The sequence below is a fragment of the Cornus florida genome, unplaced genomic scaffold (assembly GCF_030987335.1).
Source record: "Cornus florida cultivar Cherokee Brave unplaced genomic scaffold, ASM3098733v1 CherokeeBrave_3.0.0_Hap2_Chr02, whole genome shotgun sequence".
NCBI lineage: Eukaryota > Viridiplantae > Streptophyta > Magnoliopsida > Cornales > Cornaceae > Cornus > Cornus florida.
The window spans coordinates 111058084-111085437 of NW_026775572.1; the positions used below are offsets into that span (position 1 = coordinate 111058084).

General features: G+C 34.3%; 1 protein-coding gene and 1 pseudogene across 1 annotated transcript; one reads left to right on the forward strand and one right to left on the reverse strand.

Moving 5' to 3' along the window:
- On the forward strand, window positions 1-23463 carry LOC132295552 (uncharacterized; annotated as a pseudogene).
- A 2171-nt stretch (window positions 23464-25634) lies between these two features.
- On the reverse strand, window positions 25635-27085 carry LOC132295554 (protein SLOW GREEN 1, chloroplastic). The gene has a single exon (XM_059793846.1). It carries the CDS (start codon window positions 26876-26878, stop codon window positions 25862-25864), a length of 1017 nt encoding a protein of 338 aa, XP_059649829.1. The 5' UTR covers window positions 26879-27085; the 3' UTR covers window positions 25635-25861.
- Between the last annotated feature and the right edge of the window lie 269 nt (window positions 27086-27354).

Genomic DNA, 27354 nt, shown 5'->3' on the forward strand with positions numbered 1-27354 from the left:
TATTGGACTTTACGTATATATGCACACATACATATATATACACACAAATATGGGAAAAGACTATGATGATGAATTGTACTGGAGATTCCTATATACATTCTTTACCCTCTCCTTTTTCACTTCCCTCCTTCATAACCAAGAAACCCATTTCTGTCTCTTAAAATCTGTAGCTGCACTTCCTCTGTCTAGACATCTTTTTGATGGAATGGAAGGTTTAAAGGGTGGAAAATAAAATGGGGGTTTTGTTATTGTGATCATTTCAGATAAGCATACTGAGTAAGAAAAATAATGATGGAGAGGGTTTCTTTGTCTAATAAGAGAAAAGGGCCCGAAGTAGAGTTAACTGATTTGGTGTTTTCCTGGTCACTTGAAGACATTTTCAATGAGGATCTGTACAAAAATCAGGTCTACTTTCTCTTCATGTTTTATCACTCTTAATTTTTTCTGATTCCTTAGAATCTTTGTGACATTTTTTTGCAGCTTTTTGATTAAATTGTTGATATATGTGCAATTTAATATATTGTTGATTGATGCTTACCAATGGTATTAAAGGACTTTAATCATAATTTTATACCAAATATTTATGATGCTCACTTGTTGTTCATGAATTGATGCGATTAATAAAAACTTGTTCATGGGATTTATGTGTTGTCTTAAATCAATTCATCGAACCATATGTATCATTTTTATACTGACAAATCATAGTGAAAATGTATGTTTTCGCTATGCAAAAATTAATAGTGACTATTTAATATTTTTTTTTATTAAATAGTGACTATGTTGTGGTTTCAAATTTTCAGATGATGTTCAGTTGTTAGTATGGGAAATGTTTTCTTTTCAAATGTCTGATTTCAATTGTAGATGGTAAACTCGCATGTGATGATCATTTGATTAGTGATTTTCATGATACTTTTTGCTATCAACTTAGTGAAAATTATTTCATATTTTAATGCTCATTTAGACTTAGCAAACTAAAATCCCATGATTTGTTTCCTGAAATGTAGGACTCATATTGTTCCCCTTTTTTCCAACATGAAAGAGAACTACTTTGACTCTATTAATTTATCTGTACCCTTTGTTATATGGACTCTCCTGTATCACTTGTATACCCGTGTTGACACAACATGGGTATGGTTAGAGGATATGTTTCCATCACATGAATCGAGATTACACACCCTGATCCTTCACATGGGTTGATGAAAGAAGGGCAAAAAAGAAAAAACTCAAATTTTAATAGCAGAGATGAGTTCTCTATCTACGAGATAGATGGAAATCGTTTTCCTTAGCCACATCCCATTTAATTTGAGTAATAATTAAGTATATTCTTATAAAAAAAACAGCATTAAACATTACTATAATGAAATTATAATTGTTGAAAATCATTATCTTCGGTAATGTTTTGGTCTTGAATTTTGATCACAAATGTATTCATTTTCCATACCATTACTAAAATTATATTCTGATTTAGTTCCACTAATTTTAGAAACCTTTGACTCCACTGCATTTCTCCAGGCTTCTAACTTCATTTGGAACATTAGGTAGATTGAGAACATTCGGAAGCTTATACATATGTAGACTACTTTATAAGAGTTTACCATAGATTATTAAAACCTTATAGAAGTTGGATCTAGTTTGTAATTTTTTCTTCTTTTCTTTTCTAATAAACTCTTTTCTGAAGTGCCTTGTGGTTGTTGAAATTTCCACGAGTCCGTAAAAGTTTCCATCTTGCTCAGCAGTTGGCTTTTAGGCGGAAAAAAGGGCTAGCCCAGTGCACGAGGCTCCCGCCATTGCGGGGTTTGGGGAGTGTCAGATGTACACAGCTTTACCCCTCCACATGGAGAGGCTGTTTCTTTACTTGAACCCATGCTCTCCACGTCACAATGGAGCAACCTTACCATTGCGCCAAGGCCCACCCTATATTAGGGGGGGGAAAAAAATTGTTTCCATTTTTTTTTTAATTCTTTTAGGAAGGTAAAAAAAAATTCAAGAATGTTTTCCATCTTTGCTGCACTGATTCACCTTCAAGTTACTACTTGACAATGTTATAAGCTTAGAGCCATTTGTTTGATATCAAGATCTACCTTATCTTTCTTACCGCAAATACTGGAAGAACTGATGATTTTGCTGCTGTGGCTTGTGCTTCCTTGAAGTACTATGAGGGAGCTTGCTTGTACTTATTGATTACATATCTTGCTCCTCGATTATTTCAGAAGTATATCGTTAACTCAAAGCACCTACTTTATTGGTTAGGATGCCATTTGAAAGACTTCCATATGCATTATGTATCTTTCCTTTTGGTTGGATTATCTTTCCTTATTGAGTTTTCTAATAATAATGTGGTACAATTGAATTCTTCATACTGCTGAGAACTATTTTTGACACTACCACTGGAATTTAAATTTCTTTGCATCTGTCTAGGTGAAGGAGATTCCTGTATCATTTCAGTCTGTGGAGCATTATCTTGGTTCATATGTTTTTCCTTTACTGGAAGAAACACGAGCAGAACTGGCTTCCAGTATGGAAATTCTAGACACAGCACCTTTTGCTGTTTTTAAAGAGTGTAAGATCTATGGAGAATTACTATACGATGTCAAGGTTGATTACTGGAGAAACACATTTAATGATCGTGCTAAAGAGCCTTACAGAACGTTGCCTGGAGATATTTTTGTCATCTCAGATGTGAAACCTGAGACTATTTCTGATTTACAACGTTCGGGAAGGACCTGGACTTTTGCGTCAGTCACATATATCACGGAGAATGAGAATGAAGATGATAGCACAATTACTCAATTTAGAATCAAAGCATCAAAAGACATTGAAGTCAAAGATGGGATGCAGAAGTCCATGTTCGTGGTTTTCTTGAGAAATATAACAACAAGCAAAAGAATATGGAATATGTTGCACAAGTTGACAAATATGAAGATTATCAAGAAAATCCTGTGCACTGATTCCATGGTAAGAAATATGACTAGATTGGATTGCATGACATTAATGTTGCATAAACACTGGAATATTCAATTAAATACATGGTGGAAGTGAATAATTAAAAGTAAATATGGATTATGGGATACTTAATGCATGAACATGAGGATGGTAATATCATTTTTGTAACAATATAGCTTCTTTTAAAGAGTTGGAAGAAGGAAGTAGAAAGTAAATAAAATCTTAAGGGAAAAACTTACTGGTGACTACTTGGGACACATGTTTGATGCGATGTATTGGTAATGTACTATGGCAAGAATGTGTTTTCTTTTCATATAAATATACTTTGAGAATCATTGTAACTTCATTTCCTTATGTGTCCTTTTCTATGCACACTTAAATCTTCCTTTTATATAAATGTATATTTAAGTTTCATATTCTCTTTTTGTCTTTTAGTTCTCATATGTTCTATCTCGTGTATCTAAATTTTGTTAAACATCATGCACCATATATTTCACTCTTTTCCATTAACTGAGAGCATAGTGGAATTAATGTCATTTGATATGTACTTAACATTATGGGTTTCTTGGTTGATATTTTGATTTTGGCAAACAGGTTGAGGAAACTTGTGATCGTTGTTCTGGACATAATAATAGCCAATTAGCTGAAAGATTCAGTATGAGACTTTTGTCCAAGCTGAATGAACCCCAAACCGAGGCAATCTTGGCTTCTCTCCATAAAATGGAATGTAACCACAAGACTTATGTGAAACTTATATGGGGCCCACCTGGAACAGGGAAAACTATGACTGTCAGTGTGATGCTGTTTAGCCTCTTAAGTCTGAACTGCCACAGGATCCTTACTTGTGCCCCAACAAGTGTAGCAATAAAGGAAGTAGCCTCTCGGGTGCTAAAGATGGTTAAAGAATCATTTGAAGCTGAATCTAGAGGGGATTATTTGTTTTGTCCATTGGGGGATATTTTATTACTTGGGAATGAGGACCGGCTGAAAATTGGGGGATCAGACATTAAGGATATCTATCTGGATTATCGTGTTAAAAGGCTTGAAGAGTGCTTAGGAATCTGCGAAGAAGGTTGGAAGCACTGTTTAGATTCCATGATAGATTTTCTTGAAAACTGTGTTTCTCAATACCATATTTTTGTGGAAAATGAATTGATCAAGGCAAAAGAACTCTGCAAAGAAGGTGAACCTACAGAGGTGGAATTAAAATCATTTCTTGAGTTTGCAAGAGACCGATTCAAATCTACTGCATCACCACTCAGGAGTTGTTTATTTATAATCTGTACCCATTTACCAAAGCATTACATTCCAGAACATAATTTTCAAAACATTGTATCTGTTTTTAATTTACTTGATTCGTTGGAAAAGTTGTTTCAAGAAAATGTGGATTCTGAAGAATTGGAGGAGATTCTTTCACGTCAGGAAACTGTTGAAGACACTTCTGAGTCTCTTGTGGATCCATCATTACTGCTGCTGAGCATGAAACAAAGCAAGTGTCTTTCTGTTTTGAGAACTCTTCAGCTTTCTCTTGAGGAACTTAATCTTCCAAGTGTTACGATCAGAGATTCAATAATGGAATTTTGTTTTCAAAGAGCTTCCTTAATTTTCTGCACTACTTCCAGTTCATATAAGCTTCATTGGGTGAAAATGGAACCACTGACCTTGCTTGTTATTGATGAAGCTGCCCAGTTGAAGGAGTGTGAATCAACCATACCCCTTCAACTTCCGGGTATGAGGCATGCTATTCTCATTGGTGATGAGCGCCAATTACCAGCAATGGTCATGAGTGAAGTAAGTCAATTCTAACACTGTTGAATTATAAATTCGAGAGGTAACTAGATTTTTTGCATGGTTCTCTCACAAAGTTTTACCTTTTTTTCTATATTGAATTTATAATGCCATCTTTGACACATTGAATATATGTATTAATAGGTTTCTGGTCATGCTGGTTTTGGAAGAAGCTTATTCGAAAGATTGAGTTCATCCAGACATTCTAAGCATCTGCTTAATATACAATATAGAATGCATCCGAAAATTAGTTTCTTCCCTAATTTAAAATTTTATCACAAATCGATCTTGGATGCACCAAATGTTAGCAGTAAAAGTTATGAGAGACACTATCTTCCAGGGCCAATGTTTGGTCCTTACTCTTTCATAAATGTTATTGGCGGAAAAGAAGAACTGGATGATGTTGGACATAGCCGGAGAAATATGGTTGAGGTAGCTATTATTTTGAAGATAGTGCAGAATCTGTACAAAGGTATATCAAGTGTGAACTAAAAATGTCTGTAGTACAATACCAACCTTGTTACTTGGCATACTATGTGTTTTACGAAATGGTTTCATGTTTCTATCTCACTTTTACATCATCATCCGCAGAAAACTATTTTTTCATTTTAATTATTATTTTTATAGTAAATCAATTTTTTTGAGGTTGCAGCAATTTGATTGCATTGCATAGTAAAAGTCTAAGTTGATCTCTTTAAATATGTTTGGACGATATGGGCACTGAGGGACAAGTTAACGAGATTTTTCAAGAATAATATTATATTTTATAATAAAGGAGGCTGATTAAGGCTCCATTAAGTTATTAACCATTGGAGAGAGATACAGAGAGTCCTTGATATGACCAACCTTTTTTATGAATGTTCTTCTCCACCTTCTTTCTGATAACGTGATAGCGTCAAAGAAGAAAATAAAATTGTAAGCAGGATTAGATAGAATTAAAATACAAAAAATAATGACATATGGTTACTTTATAGAGAAAGTTATCACACTATTTGCTCAACAAATTTGATGGAAAACTTCCTCAGTCATCATCTCCTTTCGTATCTCTGCTAGGTTTAAGTTATTCAGGTAAGTAAGCACTACAAAGAATATTATTGGGGCTGTGTTAAACTTTTAGTTGTTAACGTATGCCATTAGTTTGGTTTTTCCTTTTGATTCACATATTATATTCATATACAGCTTGGAATGGCTCTGAAAAGAAGCTTAGCATTGGTGTGGTGTCTCCCTACGCTGCTCAAGTTGTGGCCATTCAAGAAAAACTTGGACGGAAGTATGAGAACCTTGATGGTTTCATGGTGACGGTGAAGTCTATTGATGGGTTTCAGGGTGGAGAGGACGATATTGTAATAATGTCTACTGTAAGAACTAATAAAGAAGGATCCATCGGGTTCTTAGCCAGCCGTCAAAGAACTAACGTTGCTTTGACAAGAGCTCGGTACAAAGTCAAACAAATTTCTACTGTGATTTCCTTCTAATCTTCATAATTAGACATGACCTTTCCACATCTTTCCAGGCACTGTCTTTGGGTTCTTGGAAATGAGAAAACCCTATCCAAAAGTCGATCAGTTTGGACAGAATTAGTCCAAGATGCTAAGTATCGTCAATGTTTCTTCAATGCCGATGAAGACAGGGATATGGCCAAAACCATATTAAATGTGAAGAAAGAACTTGATCAACTTGATGATTTGCTTAATGAGGACAGTGTACTTTTCAAAAGTGCAAGGTGGCAGGTATATATCTTCTGGTTGCCAAATATTTATTGTCATTCAGTTTTTTCAAATTTCTAAAATAATTCTATGTTTATCTGTCTTTTGGATTATTGGTCTTTGGCTTTATTCTTATAGTTTCTTGCCCACTTGATCTTGCAGGTTCTTTTCAGTGATCAATTTAGAAAGTCATTTGGAAAATTGACGTCTGACGGTACAAAGAAGTCTGTGTTGAACCTTTTACTTAAGCTATCTAGTGGTTGGCGACCTAAGAAAAGGAATGTGGACTCTGTTTGTGAAAGCTCTTCACAGATCGTTAAACAATTCAAGGTTGAAGGGCTCTATGCTGTATGCACGATTGACATAGTGAAGAAATCTAGGTACATCCAAGTTTTGAAGGTTTGGGACATATTGCCTTTAGAGGGGATCTCGCAATTGGTGAAACGTCTTGATAGCATTTTTGCAATGTACACAGATGATTTTATCAATTGCTGCAAGGAGAAAAGTCTTGAGGGGTATGTCTGTTCTTTCGCATGCTATTGGATATGACCTCTTGTTGCTAAACGCTAAGGTTCTATTTGGTTCATGAATTTGGTGATGGAAAACGGAAGTTTTTGCAGAACAGATCAATTCTTTTCATGTTCATTCACCAAAACGAATAGATTCAAAATGAAATCTGAGGAAAATATTGTAATTCTATGATTAATTTCCCTGTCCCTTCACTCAATTCTTGATCAAATTAATGAATTTTAAATTTCAATCTCATCTAATCATTAGAAAAAGAAAAAAAAAAATTGAGAAAATTTGTTTACTTTTTTCTTTTTCCTATTGTTTTCCTTTCCTTAGCTAAATCTTTGAACAAAACAGAGCTTAAAAATTGCTGCCTTATTTTGATTGTTGAAAATATAAAAATTCTTTATTATATATTTGAATTTGAAAGAGTTTTTCACTTTATTTTAAATTTCATTTTCTTCATGTTAGGGACTTGGAAATTCCAAAGAGTTGGGGTACCTCTTATGATGTTGTCCAGTTTAAGAATATTTGCAACAATGAATTTGGGAGTGAATTAAGTGTTGCAGCAGTTGATGGTAGAAGTTATGTTGAGAAGTCAAAGGTTAGTGAAAGCTTGTTGCTGATGAAATTCTACTCATTATCATCTGGAGTTGTGAGACACCTGCTTTCTGGCTTCGATGGTGGGGAACTGGATCTCCCCTTTGAAGTAACAGATCAGGAGATGGAAATTATTCTCTTTAGTAAAAGCATCTTTATAGTTGGACGGTCGGGCACCGGAAAAACTACTGTTTTGACCATGAAATTATTTCGAAAGGAGCAACAACACCGTATGGCTACAGATGGATTTTATGTAGGTGAGAGCAGTACCACTAAGGGTTCGCGCCATATAAACGAGTTTAATGAGTGCATTGGAGAGACTAAGGGAACTGTCCTGCGGCAGCTATTTGTTACAGTTAGTCCAAAATTGTGTTATGCTGTCAAACAACATGTTTCACGGCTGAAAAGGTGCGTAAAATTGTCAAGTTTGGAGTTGTTTGAATGTATTCTATTTTGTTAGATCATCATCATCTTTGCTTTTATCCCATTTAAGTAGTGTCAGGCCACATGAATTCACTTTTTTTTTTTTTTTCGTATGTTCTATTCTGCTAAATGGTGGTCCATTTATTTTGTTAACTAATGATTAGTCAATTAAAGTGGCCGTTCCAACATATTTGGTTTTGTTAAGTTTCAATGATAAGATGTTATATGCTTGTCTGGACATATACACAATAAATCATATCTGTTAGATGGACGAAACAATAGATTGTGTTAGAGTTTGGGCTTTATTGTAATATCATTTTGTGGTTAAGGGTATTTCTGTAATATTGCTTTCTCATTATATAAAGAAAAAGTGGTGTAGAATGAGGATGGAGCTTAGATTATATTATATTTCTGTAATCTTGCTATCTCAACTGATTGCATTTAGTGGGATTGTGGGGATTTTTCGGACCTTGTCCACCCACTATTGCCTTTACCCAAGGCAACCTGTTGAACCCCTGTCCGTCTGACATCGCCCTAATGGGGGCACCTTTAGACTCTTTTCATTTATCATTGCCTTCACCCTAGGACAGCCAATCGAACCCCTGACATCCCAAAATGGAAATGGTGGTGGCAACATTGTAGGATTTGGTGCTGAACAGGTCATATTAGTACGGTCAAGATGGAAGAGCTGTTCAAGATGATGGAACATGTTTATTAAGATGGAAGTGTTGGTCAAAATTTTTCTACGCTGGTGTGTAACCGAAAACCTTAATTAACCAGCTCAGCATTATCCACTAACCAATGTGACATCAAATGGTCACAAGAAAGTAAATATTGTAGTTGGCTTAGTGGATAAAATTGTATTCCCTAAAGTTTCATAAAGATACCTGTAAATAGAATAGGGAACTATACCCTACACAGAAACAGAGAAGACTGGACAGAGTGTAATGTAGGAAAATTCACACTGTTGGTAATTATTCAAAGCGAAATTCTCCAGCTTCAATACCGAAGTTTTGAATAGATCTTTGAGATTTATCTTATACTGAGTACATTTTGTTTTTCAGTTTTGATGAGCTAGGTACTGGAGAAGTTTGTTTTTTGGTTTCCTTGGGAAATGTTAGAGACAGCTGTTAATGATCATTCAACTAATGGTTTTGTTGCCCACTTACAATGCTGTCCTTTACTTAGTCAATTATTTATCTAGAGCTGTATTTACAACTTTATTCATGAATGACTAATCAAATATGTTAAGCAAATATTCTCTCCACCAGTGCTGGTCATCTAATCCATCTCTTTATGATAGACGAAGTGTGGAAAATTTCACCATTTGTATATATTTCTTTATGGTATAAGAGAACCTCTGATACTCCGTTGAGTTCTTTTTAAAGCTTCTGCTCATCATGCCTTCTCACTCCTCAAATAACTTAGCTGCCACCTATCCTCTTATTCCTTCATCTTCTATACCGCTAATCAATACTAATATTTCTCCCCAATGACCCCTAAAACTTAACGTTACTACAAACAACCACGAACCAACAAACAATCACGAAACACGACAAAAAAAAATGCCACACAAGATACAAAGATTTATGTGGTTCGACACAAGTTGTGTCTACGTCCACAGTAGAGATTCGGCAAAAGATTTCACTATGCGAAAAAAGGAGATTTCAAGTTTCAGCCCCCAAACCCTATCTCTCACTCTCACTTTCACTCTCACTCACTCACTCTCTCTACGATTTTCTATATTGTCACTGATTTCACTCCAAACCCTAAGCACCCTTATATTCCGGTTTACAAGAGGGTACTAAATAGGGTCCACGACCTGCAAGCCAAAGTAAAAATAAATAAAAAAATCCTCTGCTTTAGTGGGCTTGGGCCCACACAAAACTCAATCATTGGGTTGTTGGGTTGCACAGACTTGTAGAGAATTGTTTTGTAAAATTTGAATATACTTTTATATGCAAATATAAATAAATGTTAGTGGCAGGATTTTTTTACTGACTATTATCCTTGTTATATGTACAGCTTCACCCATGGTAGGAATTTTCCAGCAGAAACCAGTTCAATTGATATGGATGATATGGAAGAATTTAAAGATATCCCAGATTCTTTTGTTGAAATTCCTCCTAACAAATATCCTCTTGTCATAACGTTTCATAAGTTCTTAATGATGCTTGATGGAACATTGGGTAATTCTTACTTTGAAAGATTCAGTGATGTAAGGGACTTTTCTCATCACAAAACTGGAGCTTCAAGATCAGTTGCATTGCAAACTTTTACAAGGGTGAAGGAAGTTAACTATGACAGGTTCTGTTCAGTTTACTGGCCCCATTTCAATACCAAGCTAATAAAGAATCTTGATCCTGCTGTAGTGTTTACTGAAATAATTTCCAATATAAAAGGTGGCCTGCAAGCAGGGGGAACCCTTGATGGAAAACTTAGTAGAGAGAACTATGTTTCACTCTCTGAGGGTCGGGTGTCCACTTTGAGCAAGCAGAAGAGAGAGGGAATCTATGATATTTTTCAAGATTATGAAAAAATGAAGATGGAAAAAGGCGAATTCGATATAGATGATTTAGTAATTGATCTTCATCGTTGACTACAAAAGGAAAGGTTTGAGGGTGATGACATGGATTTTGTTTATATTGATGAAGTGCAAGATCTTACCATGAGACAAATTGCTCTTTTCAAAAATGTTTGCAGAAATGTTGATGAGGGCTTTGTTTTTTCGGGTGATACAGCACAAACTATTGCAAGGGGGATTGATTTTAGATTCCAAGAAATTCGACATTTGTTCTACGATGAGTTCATTTCAAAATCAAGAAGTAATGGATCTGATGGAAAAAAAGAGAAGGGACAAATATCACAAATTTTCAATCTGACTCAGAACTTTCGTACCCATGCTGGTGTACTCAAATTAGCACAAAGCGTAATTGAGCTTCTTTACCGTTTCTTTCCTCAATCTATTGATGTTCTGAAACCTGAGACCAGTATTATATATGGTGAAGCACCAATTTTACTTGAGTCTGGGAATGATGAAAGTGCAATTGTTACTATTTTTGGAAACTGTGGAAATGGTGGTGGCAACTTTGTAGGATTTGGTGCTGAACAGGTCATATTAGTACGTGATGATCATGCTAGGAAGGAAATTTCTGACTCTGTGGGAAAGCAAGCTCTTGTTTTGACTATAGTGGAGTGCAAGGGCCTAGAGTTTCAGGTGAACCTTAACTTTAAGTTATTTATTTAGTTATATTTTGTTTCTTTAAATGATCACTGTTACTTTATTTTTAATTGAAAGAGCCACCTGTAATGTGTTTGAGAGAAGCAAAATTATATGTAGTAGTAGATCCCAACTTGTCTTAGTTTCCACATGTTGAACAGAAAGGATAATTATGCTGCTGCTATATTTTTTAAATCGAGGAATGTATTAATAGAAAAAGTGAAATAAAAAATGACAGTCGCTTTCAGACTATTCAATCAAATTGCTATCTGTTGGGGCTATGGTTTTATTTGAAGTTTTGTTGGAGACTCTTTGTATATCTCTATTTAATATTATCTTCTCTTCATTGACTCCTCATGTAATATTATCTGTAGGATGTATTGTTGTACAACTTTTTTGGGTCATCCCCCCTGACAAATCAGTGGAGAGTAATATATGAATATATGAAGGAACAAGATATGCTTGATGCTAATTCTCCCAAATCATTTCCAAAATTTAGTGAGACAAAACACAGTGTCTTGCGTTCTGAACTGAAGCAACTATATGTAGCCATCACCCGCACAAGGCAAAGGTTATGGATTTGTGAGAACATCAACGAACTATTCAACCCTATGTTTGATTATTGGAAGAAATTGTGCCTGGTCCAAGTGAAGCAGCTTGATGATTCAATCGCACAGGCAATGCAAGTTGCAAGCAGCCAAGAGGAGTGGAAGTCACGGGGTATAAAGGTCCGCTTTATCTTTCTCTATATTGTTACTGCTGCTATTTTCTTATAGTCATTGTTAAAAGTCAATATTTCTCTTTGTTGTTGGTGGTGACACTATTTTTGTTCATTTAATTTTGACGACCTTTGTTTTCTTGTGTTTCACTTAATGATTTTGCTCATACATATGATCTCTTTGTGTTTTTGCAGCTCTTTTGGGAAAAGAACTATCAGATGGCAACAATTTGCTTTGAAAGAGCTGGAGACGCAATGTGGGAGAAAAGGTCTAAGGCTACTGGCCTTAAAGCAGCAGCTGACCGTTTGCATCGTTCAAATCCTGAAATGGCTTCTACTGTCCTTAGGGATGCTGCTGAAATATTTGATTCTATTGGCAGGGCCAAGTCTGCAGCAGAATGTTTTTGTGATTTGGGGGAGTATGAAAGAGCAGGTATTAGTTTTTTTCCTTATTTTTAAAAAGTGATATTAATTTGAGAATATTGTTTAGGACATTAGATTATTATTATTGTTGCTCTTGATATATCTAGCTTCTTATTTCCATTGGAAAATGAATTCTAGTTTTACTTAAATCTGTCTGAATTCTGAAAGCTTCAGTGGCATCACAAATTGGAGTTTTGTGGTGGGTGGTGTAAACTTCAATTATTCGTGCAAATCATTAATCACAAATAAACATGAATCCCAAATCTTAGAACTTCATTATTCTCACATACCTATAATGCATAAATAAATAGTTAGATATAAATACCTCGATCTTTAATTGTAAATATCGTAGATATCAAGGCAAACGTCGAGATCCTTTCTGCGAAACGAACAACGTGATAAACTGCAAGTTAAAGTGTGGAAACTGATTTCTCTCTCTTGACCTTTTGCACACATAAACATTATACGTGTTATTTCATTAGCGTACATAATTAATGGGATATATGCACTTTTATATAAAGACAGAGAGAGGATCAGTTTTCCTTTTAGTTACCTCAATTCCACTTTCCATTAAAGTAAGAAATAAATAGGAAAACACTTCTCCAATAATTAATTACCAAAAAGGTAATTTATAAGTTGACCAAATAATATAATATTAATCTGATATCTATTTTATTTAACCATCAAATAATAGAAGTAAATCACGTGTTCAAATCATGTGGGCCACAAATATAAGAAAATATTTTACAGTCTCCCACTTGGGCCATATGATAACTTCTGTAGTGGTTTAGTAAAATAGTCAGTAGTGTGCACCATAAATCAGATTGACTCATTAAGTTGGTTATCATAAATACCATGGTAAATAAACTAACAATGCGAGTCATAGTGGTTATATGTCCCTAAATGACAGAGTCCCTTCCATGTACCACAACACTAGTAACCTATTCAACATAGTCTATAAATGAGAAGTATCAATAATGATCTAACAATAATGTCTTTTCCAAGACTATTTCTATTACCATTTATTAAAGCAATACGTACATGTACATTAATTAATAGGAAATATCATAAACACATTTAATCAGCGCAAAATGTCAAATATATATAAGCACTATTAAGCAATCCACAATTAAAAAATAATCATCATTAACTACATGCAAGACCCATTCTTCCAACATGTTTCATAAATGTCTCGGGTGGTAGTCCATTCGTTAATGGATTGCAATCATAAGTTGTGTGCTTATATATTTAATAGACATTCGTTGTTTTTAAACATCTTCTTTAATGATAAAGTATTTCAACTTTAGAATACCTATCATTTTTCATACAAGAAGATCAACAATTACAGCATAAATTTTCAGCAATCTGAAAATGGTACCCATAACTCTAAGTGCTGAAATAAATTCTGCAACCATAAATTGTAGCCTCAAAGCATGTTACAAATTAAAAATTCATAACAGACAAAATAATAATAAATTACTTTACACTTTTTCATAATATTGTTCCTCTAGCCAAAAGGAACAAATTATCAATTATGAATTAATAATTATCCACATATTCATAAAAATGTCTTCCTAAGTGTGACCATATAATCTTTTATCCCCTACCAACTTGTAGATACATCAAACTCCACAATATATGCATAAGGAATATTTTTCGTTTCTTTACCTTCAAGCTAACTCATTCTTTGGGATTGCATTAGGCTGAATTTATCCATTTTTATGTATGGAGCAATATTGGTTGAACAATGTTACATACCAAATCTTTCTAGAACTCTTTCAATATATGATTTCTGAGACAATCCTAAAAGTTCACGTGATCTATTCCTATCACGTAAGATACCTCATCCATATATTTCATTTCAGAGTTCTTAGAGATACCTTCTAGTTTCATATAATAAACTAAGATCACTACTACTAAACAAAATATCATCAATATGTATAGAATCAGAAATATAAACTTACTCCCACTAATCTTATAGTATATACACTGATCAACAGTATTTTACTTAAAACCAAAAGAAATAATGGTATCATTGAACTTAATATACCATTGTCAGGAAGCTTGTTTAAGTTCATATATTGACATCTTAAATTTACAGACCATGTATTCTTTACTCTCTAATGTAAAGCCTTCAGGATGTTCCATATAGACTTCCTCTTTCTAAACTCCTATTCAGAAAATCAATCAAAATCAAATTCTTGCAGATATACCACATAGTGATCCGAAATAGCAGATCTCCTTTTTGAGATCGTCTTAATGTTATTCCTTGTGGTTCTTTTACAATCTATTCATTGATGACAATCTCATCATGGAGTTGTTGATTATTTAATTATTCTTCGTTATACGACTCAACAACTGAAGGAATAATTATTTCTTTAGAAGTTATAGGTAAAGAGATTTGTACCTTAACTTTTGGAATGATCACATTCTTATATTTATCACTCCCACTGATTTCACCATTCTCAATGAATCTGACATTACCGGTTTCAATAATTATCGTACTATGTTTAGAATAGTAAAACTTGTACCCTTTAGATTACCTAACATCCACAACATTATGGGTAACGAGAAATTACTTAACATACTCCTAACCATATCCATAAAAGTACGAGTACGCCTTTCAGCTACACGCTTCTGTTGTGGCATGCTTGGCATAGTGTATTGAGCACAAATACCATGCATTTCAAGGAGTTTAGCAAACAGTTAAGAGTATAAACCCGTTTCATCATACTTTACATAATATTCACCACCTCTATATGACCTTATAATTTTTATTTTTCTATCTAGTTGTTCTTCAACCTCATTTATGTATACTTCAAGAATACCCACTGCTTGAGATTTTTTATGCAACAAATTAATATATCTATAACGTGAAAAAATCAACTATAAAGGTGATAAAATACTTTTCTCCACCAAAAGATGGAATATCATAAGGTCTACAAATGTCTGTATGAATAATTTCAAAAAACTCTGTACTTCTTGTGGCTTATTTCTTTATATGTTTGGTTTGTTTACCCTTAATATAATCTACACACACCAAAATCAGTAAAGTTTAGATAGAGAAGAATCACATACTTTACTAATTTTCCTAACCTTTCACTGAATATTATCCAGTCTTTTATGCCACAAGATAAATGAATTTTCATTAATTGAGTTACGCTTAATTCTAACATTATGATGCAAGGTCAAAAGGGTTTTAATAAATAAACTATCAAGTTTGAATTTACAGAAATCATCAACAATAATTCCATAACTCACAAATTGGAATTTCTTGAATAAACATCATTATCAAACTTAAAGGAAAAATCATTAACATAAAGTTTTGAAATAAAATCAAACTAAGAGAAATTGAAAAAATATAAAGAGTTTAAAACAATTTAAATAAAATCCATTGTCTAAGACTAAACAAAATGTCTCAATGGTTTCAAAATGGTTTCAACAAAACTTTTTCCCAATTCTCATAAATAAGAAATTCTCATTTGAATTTGTGGTTTAGGCCATAAGAAATCTTTGCATCTATTAGAAACATAAACATTAATACTTAAGTCAACCTATCATGTATTATAATGAATATCAATAAGTGATTCAAAATATACAAAAGTTAAAAGATTTATCTTTCTTTTCGAATCATTCTTTATGTTTCATGTAATCTTTCTAAAAGTGTTCAATAAATAAATGACACTTTTACATTATTACATTCCTTTCTTTTAGTAGATTGACCTAAATCTTTTAATTTTGGGGTTTCCTCACTTAATGCCCTTTCAGGCTTATTCCCAAATTTCTTTCGAGCTTCTTGAGTCATGAGATGAACATAATGATTACATGCTGCTCAAGCCTTATTTCCTCCTAAATTAACATAATGGTCAATTCTTTCACTTTCCACTTGTCTTAATAGTGTTAATTTGAAATGACTCATACGGAGTAGACAAAAAATTGAGAATAAATTGAATAAGAAAATTCTCATCCATAATCATCCATAAGGTTCTCAATTTTGTAGCAACATTAGTCATCTTAAGAACATACCCATACATGGTAAGAGTATCAACAAAAATGTATAGTAGTGATATAAATTAATAATTTTCGTTTTAGATATTTATTTACAATACGAAAACATTCTTCTAGTCATATATTCCTTACCACTATCACTATGGAGAACAATTATTTGCATAATCCTAATGCTTAATCTACAATATGAAAACATTATATTCCTCACCACTATCACTATGGGGAACAATTATTCGCATAACCATAATGCTTAATCTGCTCGATCACTCCCAAGCTTTGTGGAGTATCTTTTCTTCCTCACTATCTTTATCAGTAATAACAGTAGGTTTCTCAATTTAAAATGCTAAATCAAGATTTAGCACACCTAAATTTTGAACTTAACTTACTCATTCCATTATGAAAAGTTAGTCCTATTGAGAATCAGAATAGATGTAGCCTGCGAATTAAAGAATGTAATAAAATAAACATAACAAGATAAAATGTTCACAACAATAATGCTTTGAGTTAACAACACGTATGTATAACTTAAAAATATAAATACAATGTATAACTATCGTACCCCTTTGGGTGGCAACTATAAAATACTAATAATGATGCTTATATGTATTTATATGTATACTTTCATTGGTGAATCATTATTTAATTAAACAAATAAGTTACCTTTAGATATCCTATATTTACCTAATTAAAAAAATACATACAACCTCTTAATTTTTATTTAACCACTTGAAAATCAATTCCCTTTGGGAAATTATTTCTCATAATTAAATAAACTCAATATTCATGAATATCACAAAAAATCATAAGTATTACCAACGGGCCAGTGGCCTAGCGGTATCGGCCTCTTACTTCCCAAAGGGAGGTTAGGGGATCAAGTCTTAGAAGAGACATGTGTGTGTGAGTACCATCTAGGAAAATATATATATATATATATATATATATATATATCATAAGCATCAATGATTCATGAAATATTGCAATTATGTCTACTACTAAAATTAATATTCATCAACTAGTATGGTTAGGCCACTTTGACTGTTACCAACCTTTACATAATATGAATATTAAATTATGTAGTGACTAATTTATCATTAATTATATTTACTATTAAAATTAATATTCATCAATCATTATGGTTAGGCCACTTTGGTAGCTACTAACCCTCACATAACATGAATATTAAATTAGCTAGTTACTAATTTATCATTAATTTACCCATTAAACATTATACACACATACTTATACTGATCGATCTAAGTTTAAGCAACTTCAATCCCAAAAACTTAATAGTCCGAAATTTTAAAGAAAATATCATTTTTTTTTTAATTTTATATGCATAATAAAATATATCATTTTATTTCTGGACTCTAAGATCATAATTGAATCAATCCTAAATTGATTATTCATCATGTATGTAAGTATGGGTACAAAATAATAATTTATTTGCATGTCTAATAAGATCAAATATCTAGACTCACATATTATTCCAAAAATTCAGATTTCTAATTAAAGAAATCAATCTATAAAATTATTTAATCATGCAAATCACAAACTTAAACTTACATAACCATTAACTTGACATATATGATTATTCTATAATTTCGTGTCAAGTACTAAATGTGACTATGTCATTAACTTATATTAGATCATGCACGAAAATCAAGAATTATACGCATATATATAATTCAACTATCAGGCAATTCAACGAGGCTAAGAAATCAATTTATGGAAATCAAAACACAGGCTCGAAAATTGATGCATGTAAACCAAAATAAATTCACCGATCCATCATACTAATCCATCATGCACCCACACTGATCATGAATCAAGACGCATATTTATGCATCTGTTTTACGTATATGGAAACTATCATGTAAATTATGTATCATTATTCAACTTTCAGTAATTCATTTAAGTTTAAAAATCGAGGCACACAAATTTGATTAATTATTTGATGCCAACAAATTGATCAAAACATATCACGCACAAACAGTTCCATGAGAACGCTACTGTATATGTATATATAGACGCCGAATCTAATAAATTAAATTATTTAATTTTAATTTAAACTTATGCAACATTAATGAAAAATAATGAGTTCATAAACCGTAAGCTCTCATACCACATGTAAGCTTTAATTATTCGTGCAAATCATTAATCACAAATAAACATGAATCCCAAATCTTTGAACTTCATTATTCTCACATACCTATAATGCATAAATAAATAGTTACATATAAATACCTCGATCTTTAATTGCAAATATCGTAGATATTAAGGTAAACGTCGAAATCCTTTCTGCGGAACGAACAACGTGATAAATTGCGAGTCAAAGTGTGGAAACTGATTTCTCTCTCTTAACCTTTTGCACACATAAACATTATATGTGTTATTACATTAGCGTACATAACTAATGGGATATATGCACTTTTATATAAAGACAGAGAGAGGATCAGTTTTCTAATTAGTAACCTCAATTCCACTTTCCATCAAAGTAAGGAATAAATAGGAAAACACTCCTCCAATAATTAATTACCAAAAAGGTAATTTATAAGTTGACTAAATAATATAATATTAATCTAATATCTATTTTATTTAACCACCAAATAATAGAAGTAAATCACATGTCCAAATCACGTGGGCCACAAATATAAGAAAATATCTTACAGGTGGAGGATGTGACATATTTTTCGGGAGGGGAATCGTAATAGAGATCTAGTTTAATATACAATATAAAAATCATGCCACAAATGCATTCCTTAGTCTTGTGTTTCATTTAGAAATTATGTGAAGTGATGATGCACAGGGAGAAGATTATTAGAAGGAAATGTTTTTTAGCCGTTGGTTTTTTCCTAGAAAATGATTCTCCAAATTTTTATGCGACTCTATCTATTTTATAATTTTTGTTTGATCTAAGAGGATGCATTTACTTGGCTAAGTATATATGTTGTGGGATTATGTATTGTATGACATCCCTAAAAGTTATTGCGTTCAATTGACAAATTCCTGGGCAGTATGATAGCAGCTAGATGAGTTCTCTCTAATAATATCTCTTTTCTTTTTCTTTTTTTCTTTTTTTTTTTTTAAGGCTAGAACTTAAATCTCAAATTGAATCTCTTTAATTAAAAGCATCCATACTGTTTTCGTTTTTTCTCTTCATCCCATTCTGATGGGTTTTCTTTTTTATAATCTTCAAGTCTCTGGTATTCAAGCAGAATTTTTAATCCATTTTTGGGTTGTTACTCTTTTGCTGCAGGTAGAATTTATTTGGAAAAATGTGGGGATTCCGAGCTGAAGAAAGCTGGTGAATGTTTTTCTCTAGCAGGATGCTATTTGCGTGCAGCTGAAGTGTATGCTAAGGGCAAATATTATTCCGATTGCTTATCAGTTTGCACCAAAGGAAAATTATTGGACATGGGTCTGCAATACATCCAATACTGGAAACAACATATTCCTATGCATGGTGACATGGTCACAAGAGTAGAAAAAATTGCACAAGAGTTTCTGGAGAGTTGTGCACTTACCTATTATGAGCTTAAAGATAACAGGTCCATGATGAAATTTGTTAGAGGTTTTCATTCAATGGATTTGAAGCGCAATTTCTTGAAGTCTTCAAATTGCCTCGATGAACTCTTTTTGTTGGAAGAAGAATCAGGAAACTTTTTGGAGGCTGCAGGTATTGCAAAGCTGAGAGGAGATCTTCTCCTGGAGGCTGATCTGCTAGGGAAGGCTGGACATTTCGGTGATGCATCATTGCTTATGCTCTGGTATGTGTTTTCCAACTCATTATGGATTTCTGGAAGCAAGGGTTGGCCATTGAAGCAGTTTGCACAAAAGAAAGAACTCTTAGCAAATGCCAAATTGTTAGCAAAGAAAGAATCATATGCTTTCTCAGAATCCTATGTCTTCTATGAATCTGTTTGTACTGAGGTTAACATTTTATCGAATGAACAGAATGAGTTGTTTGAGTTGAATCAGTATTTCAATGCCTCGCAACGACGGAAAAGCCTCAGGGGTGAAATTTTGTCCGTTCGAAAAATTCTGGATTCTCATTTTCATTTCAATACCTTGAAGTATGTGTGGGAAGATGAATTGATAGTGGATCTGATAAAGCATTCAGAAGAAAGAATTTCACAGAACCAGATTTCTGTTGAAACTCTTGTTTACTTTTGGAATCTGTGGAAAGAATACGTTGTAAATATCTTTGAGTATCTTGGGTGTCTTGAAACCCAAAATATTAGTAAATATCAAGGTTATGGTGAGTTCTGTTTGAATTATTTTGGTGTGCGAAGGCAGTTCAATAATCTGAATCTCACTTATGTTTTGATAAACTCTGATGCCGATTGGGTGAGAAAACTTGATGACAGATTTCTCCGAAGTAGTGGAAAGTTGGTATCAGTTGATGTTCGCCAGTTTGTCTCAGCCGCTCAGACTCATTGGCATGCAGAATTACTTGCTGTTGGCAAGAAGGTGTTGGAAACTCTTGAAGCCCTCTATAATTTCTCAACCAGGAACTTGTCTGTGTTTTGTCAAAGCATGTGTCTCATTCATATATTTGAGGTTACAAAGTTTCTCCTAGAGTCCAAGTTTCTTGGTCTCAAGTACCATGATACTAGGACATTGCAGACTTTTCTTGAAATATCTACTGAGTACTTCCAAAAAGTGTTTCCTTTGGACTGGAGAAAATCATTGGCAGAAAATATGATATCTCTGAGGGGAACTGAGCTTTCACGGAAGTTGCTTGAAGAAGCTGCTCGTGGGAGCCTACCCACTGAAACAAAAGTTAGTGGGATCCTCGAGGAACTGACATATGGACAAATAGGGAGGGTGGTAATGGTGTGGCTTGGATCTAAAAAGCCAGCTGATGAACTATGTGAGGAGATTGTGAAAAGGTTTGACGGGAATTCATCATGGAGGATATTCATTGAGAATCTCCGAGGGAACAAAGATGCTGATTCTTCACTGGGGTCACCTTACAGCAGTTCTGATGAGGGTCTAAGCAAGGTTTCTTTGGTTCGCCAATTCCATAAAGCTATGGAAGATACTTTTAATGCTAATTGGAGGAAAGAAATTGACTATATATCACCTAATTGTTTCTTGTATCTTGTTGAGCGCCTTCTGATCTCAGTATCTTGCTTGCGGGGATACTTTCTCACAACAAAGTCTTCATTTATTGAGTGGCTTTTTTATCAGCAGCAAAATGCTAACCCCAGTGCCAATTCAGTAACTGATATGCAATTCTCTCTGGGCGGCATATGTGACTTTGTGGCCCACATACTCCAGCAATTTCTTTGTAATAAGGAGGAAACGGCCGATTGGATTAAAAATTCGAACATTAATTTTGATTACTACTATCCACTGCTGGTGCTGAGACTTGTTGTTTCATTGTGTTTGCTTTGTGCGAATTCTGGGAAGTATCTTGAATTGCTTTCTGTTTTGCTGGGGAGGAATGATATTACTTCAATGCTACCAAGGGAATTCTTTACTGTCCTTATGAGAATGAGAAAACGTAAATACATAGAAATAAATAAGTGTCTGCTTGCAGAAGCATTTAAAAAGATAGAGGACCCTCTTGTGATAGTGAACTTGGGACATGATTGTCCACAGTTACCTTCCCCTGATGCCATTTACGTGGACATGAGAGGTATGCAATGCAAAGAGGATATCATGGGAGTGTTGTTTCCCTGTAATACCGAAGCTCCCCAAGGTAAAAAGGTTGCTGTTGAAGAGAATCCAACTAATTCAAGGGGCAAAAAATCCTGTGTGAACTGTGATAATCAGGGGAAGAGTTTTACTGTACAATCTCGTGATTTCACTTCCGCGGAAGATCGGAGCACAAACACTGAGAATGGAAACGAATGCAACCTGCAAACGGATTGGGGGCTTTTTTGGGAAATTTCTGATGTTCTAAAGTCTGTGGATGATAAAAGAAAGGGAGTATTGATGAAATGTATGTTCCCAAAGATGAAGGTAACACCAATTTGGCTGTCACATTATGTCGTAATGTATGATGCCATTGTCAAGTATGCGGATAGATTAGTATCATAACTTTAGTGTTTTGAATTTTTTCTGTATATATTCAGGTGGAGGTAGAGAAAAATATCGACATCTTCACTGCTGCAATGAGCCGATCTAAGAGAGAACCTTGTGATGAAAATGGAGTTGTCTTTGGTGAAGTAAATAGCATGCTTGATGAACTGAGGCAGCTTTCTTCTGCTTTGGATATGAGGTTTGTTTTAATATTTAGCTTGAATAATTGTTAGAGCCTTGCATTTGCATAGACATACATACTCGAATCCCCCCTGTATGTTTTCCTTTTAAATTAACATTAGGTATTTGCCCTAATTTGATGTATATTAGGTAGGATGTTCCATTGGTCATTCTCAATTCATTGATGAGTTGCTGAAGCTTCCTAATCTATTTTATGATATGCTGAAATCTGATTTGTTGTTTAATTTGTTTTTCAGTGACCAAGACCTAAAAAATCACAATTCAAAAGTTTTAGAACTTTTGAATAAGTTGCAGTTAAGGCGACAGTTGCTGGAGAGTTTCTTGAATCAGCTACTTGCTGATGAAGACATAAATGCTGTGAGCGAGGCACCAGAGACGAGCATCGTATCTGAAGCTTCATATGACAACAAGGCTGAGGATGAGGGAACTAGCAACTGTAATGAAGACAATATGAAGGCTTCGGAGGCTACAGGTTCTCTGAAGCACAAAGCAATGGCAATCCTTGCGATGCTGACAGGAACAAGGGGAAGGGAAACAGCAAGTCCAGGAAAGGCAGGAAATGAATAACCATGCACTGTCAAAATCTCAAGTTGGTACAGTACATACACTGGTTGATTATCAATAGGTAATTGAAAGGGAATAGCAAATACTGCAACTCTAGGACGGCAATGATTGTTGTATGGTATTTTTGAATCAATGCAAAAGCTGCTGCCATATATATTATTTGTTATGAGTATAAATTGGAGCATCATTAGGGAATGAGCCTTGTTTGGATTCTAGTGGTGTTATTATTGATTCCATCTTCTATTCTTAGGAAACAAAAATTAGTTTTACTTAATTGATATTTTCATGCTAAATTAAATATTTCATTCATTTTGAAAGATTACTGGCAATATCTGTTGTGATACAAATTTGGTTATTATGTGGTAAAGTCTTGTCAATCTGTGATTAATCTTGTACAAATTTAAATTTCCTATAACATGGAAAGTCAAAATCGGATTTCATCATAAATGGATGAAAAACCAGTTTTGTTCAAATTCTACTTTGTCAGAGTAGCTGCATCCACTAATTTTACAACATTTCATTGAAGATGATCACCTCAATATTTTTCAGTTTTAGTGCATCATTATTATTCTTTTCTTTTATCTTCTTCAAATAATGATGAGAATATCACAATTTCAACATCTTTGAGAACATTAGAACCATCTCAATTTGAATTTTCACATCACCACACACAGACTCTTCTACAATGCACAAGTTCATGAGTGTCTCAATTGAATGATCTTTACTAAATTTAATACCATATATCAATAACTGGTAGCAACTCTTTTCATTTTGGGATTAATCTGTGTACAGACAAAGGATCAAAATGCAATATAATATGGAAATTTGAAATCAAATCTCATCATCATAGATTATGAGATATTTACACACCATATTTTGTTTAAATCTGTTCAATTATAGACTTTTCTGTTATTCACAACATGAGAATTCACCAGATCTAAGCGCATGAAAAGCTCAAGCAAGAAAAATGTGTAGCAGATCACTAAGCTAAAAGATCATCTCACATCTTTTCAATCAAGTCCTCTTTCCACTATGCAAAAGAACTCCCAACTTGCTTTCTTCTGGCCTAAGATATATGAAGTTCAAGGCAGCACAAGCATGAAGTCAAACGCTCCTCCTAAGCAGCCTCAAATTTCTAGCTTTTCTGGCTGCCGCCAGCTCTCAAGATGGTCCTCTCTCTCTCTCTCTCTCTCTCTCTCTGTTTATGCACAAGAAAGCTGCGTTTGTGGCATTATTCGTGCATGCATGTGTGCCCAAATTTCTGAAGCTACTCAACTCAATTTATTGACTGTGTGAAACATAGGCACCACCAGCCCCTTGGGAGAAGTTGAGCCAAAATTTTGCTGTTCAAGTTGGCTCGATCACATTTGGATCCACTCAAGCCAAGTACTATGATGCATTAGCTCTAAAAACATCCTAAATTTATTTCTAAGCATTTCAAGTGGCAAGAGGAGCAAAACAATAAAAGTGAGTGTTTATGACAGATAAATCAAAGAAGGTGTAGAACAGTGGTCAGTGAGGTTGAATGAATTGCTATTGCTTCTAACTAAGAACAAAAAAATAATATAAAATAAATCAAAAATTGAGGACAAACATTAAGTGGGCTTCACTAGATAGTAGCTTATTTTCTGTTTACCAACTCTATGAAGTTTTGGTATATGAACATAGAAAGTAAATCGAAATCATATTGTCTGTTCCTTCAGTATTTTCTCATGAAAAGCTTTGATTCAAGTGTTTCTAGATAAAGATCAATGATTTCCAATTTTCATATATAAGAACTATCTTTAAAGCAAATTAACAATAGATCAAGTCATAATTGTGTGTACTAACAGACAATTTACATTAAAAAAAAAAAATTAATAAAAATAAAAAAATCAGATTCAAGCATATTGTAAACAGGGGCAGCACCTTTGGGGCAATAATAGGGATAAGAAAGTAGTAGAATAAAACAATAACTAACACCAATGAGAGGATTAAGAAATGAACAAAGACTGTTTTTCCTGATCTTTTGGGGCAATTTAGAGGACTTGCCTCTCTTCTAGTCACTTATTTATGCCACAACTCAATTCTCTACCTAGGCCCTTTCTCACTGGTGACCTTGTCATAGTCAAAGTGGTTTCCTACATTACTTAGAACCTAATATGAACTGTCTTTGATAATCATTAAAGTTCTCTCAGAAAATTTGCTAAAGCATTAATTCAAGTTTTTCTAGATAAACAGATTGGCTAGAGACCATCATTTCAAATTTTCATATATAACAACTATCTTTAAATCGAATTAATCATAATTGTGAATAGGAGCACAGAATTTCCATATGCAAAATTTAGTGAAACTCCACTTTCAAAGAAAAGTGGATTCAAACATACAGTGGACATGAAAGAGAAGACATAAAAAATAAATATACTCACATATCAATTAAGGTTCTTTTGGTAATGCAAATTCTCCAATTTGATATAAAATTTCACAACATTCTGAATCAGAATTACAGAACAAAACTAGATTATCATCAAATTCACTAGAACTGTAAGTGTTCCATTTATTAATTCAAGTAACTATCCTCATTGAAGCATCAACCACGATTTAACATCACTGCTCATATTGAAAAAAAAACAAAAATTACCTAGTTGCCGCTAGCAAAATTCAACATTCCTTGGCGTATCCAATTTGATTGCTTATATCGGAGAAAAAAATCCCATCTCTCCACCATTATTATCAGCTCAACTCAATTCAATTCTCCTCATTGCTACCAAATAGCTTCATCCTAGACAATGGAGACCTCAAGTACCCCTCCACCTCAAACTTCTTGGGCGAAAGCTCCCGGTATTTCGCAAACTGCTCTCTTGCCTCCTTGTTCCTATCAAGCAAACTATATATCATCCCCTGACAAAAGTAAGGCCGAAAATCATTCGGGTCTTCCTTCGAAAGCTCCTGGTAGCTCCTCAAAGCCTCATCCACATTCTTCTGCAAGAACTGTATCTGTGCCATTATCAACCTCACGTCGCGTGCTTCCTTTACTTTGTTCCCATCCTCTGCAATCCTAAGAGCTTCTTCCAACCGTCCGATCACTGCTCCACCTTCTCCGCATCGGTCCATTAACAGTGCATTCTCGAACAATGCTTCGAATGAGAGCGGAGTGAGCTTCAAAATCTCTTCGAATACGTTTCGGGCTTCTTGGGTCTCACCCATTTCGTTCAATAACCTGGCTTTCAGAAATTTCCATTCGGTTTGATCCGGTTGAGCCGAAACCAGCTTCTCCAGTGTTTTCAATGCTTCTTCGTCCTCACCCGCTTCAAGCTTTTCTTGTAACAGCGACTTCAAAGCGTCTATGACTTTCGAATTGGAATCGAGAAATTCCGACAACGGCGAAGACGAATCTTGGGGTTTTTCTTCTAATTGTGTTTCTTCGACTTCATTAGCAGTGAGCTCCTCGGTTAATGTGGGCGGAGATTCCGCTCTTGAAGGCAATTGGTGGAACTTTCCGACCACCGCCGCCGTGGTAACGGCGGTGAAAACAATGGCCTTGGCTGTGGTTTTGAGGTTTTGGAGAAATGGATTGTGGGAAGAATCATTGGAGGTGGACTTTGAAGAAGCCCTGATTGTGACACAGGGTTTTGGGACCGAGAATCGAAGGGTTGAAGGTGGTTTTAGGGTTGATCTGAGAGGATTGAGTACTGAAGGAGTCCTGATGTGAGAGAAACTAGAGAGAGATGATGATGATGATGAGATTGCTAGAGTTAGGTCCATGGTGTGGGTGATTTGGGGTCTTGGATGGAGATCTTGAAGGGAAGGGAATGGAAGGGAAGAGAAGAGAAGGGGTTTGGACTTTTGGCGGAGTGGTGTTGTTTTAGGTGAAGAATGGGGACGTCAGGGTTTTGTTTGGACTTTTTTGGGTTGTTGGGAGGAGAAAATGGGAGATGGAATAGCCTGCCAAAGGTAGTTGTGGTTTTTTGTTTGTCCAAATGACCTAAAAGTCACCTTTGATTTTCTCTCTCTTGTTTTTTGAAACCACTCTATGGGTCCATCTACTCAGAGTCTCACACCTTGGAAAAAAAGGTCATGGTGTGTATGGATGGATCTTGGAATAAGCAGCTATATCTTCTCTGTCGTTGTCTGTTTTGCTTTGGTTGGGTCCATACCCACACATATACTCTAATTTTGAAGTGGAAACTTGGTTCTTGTTTAAATGAGCCAACTATGACTAATTTAAATAACTACAGTAT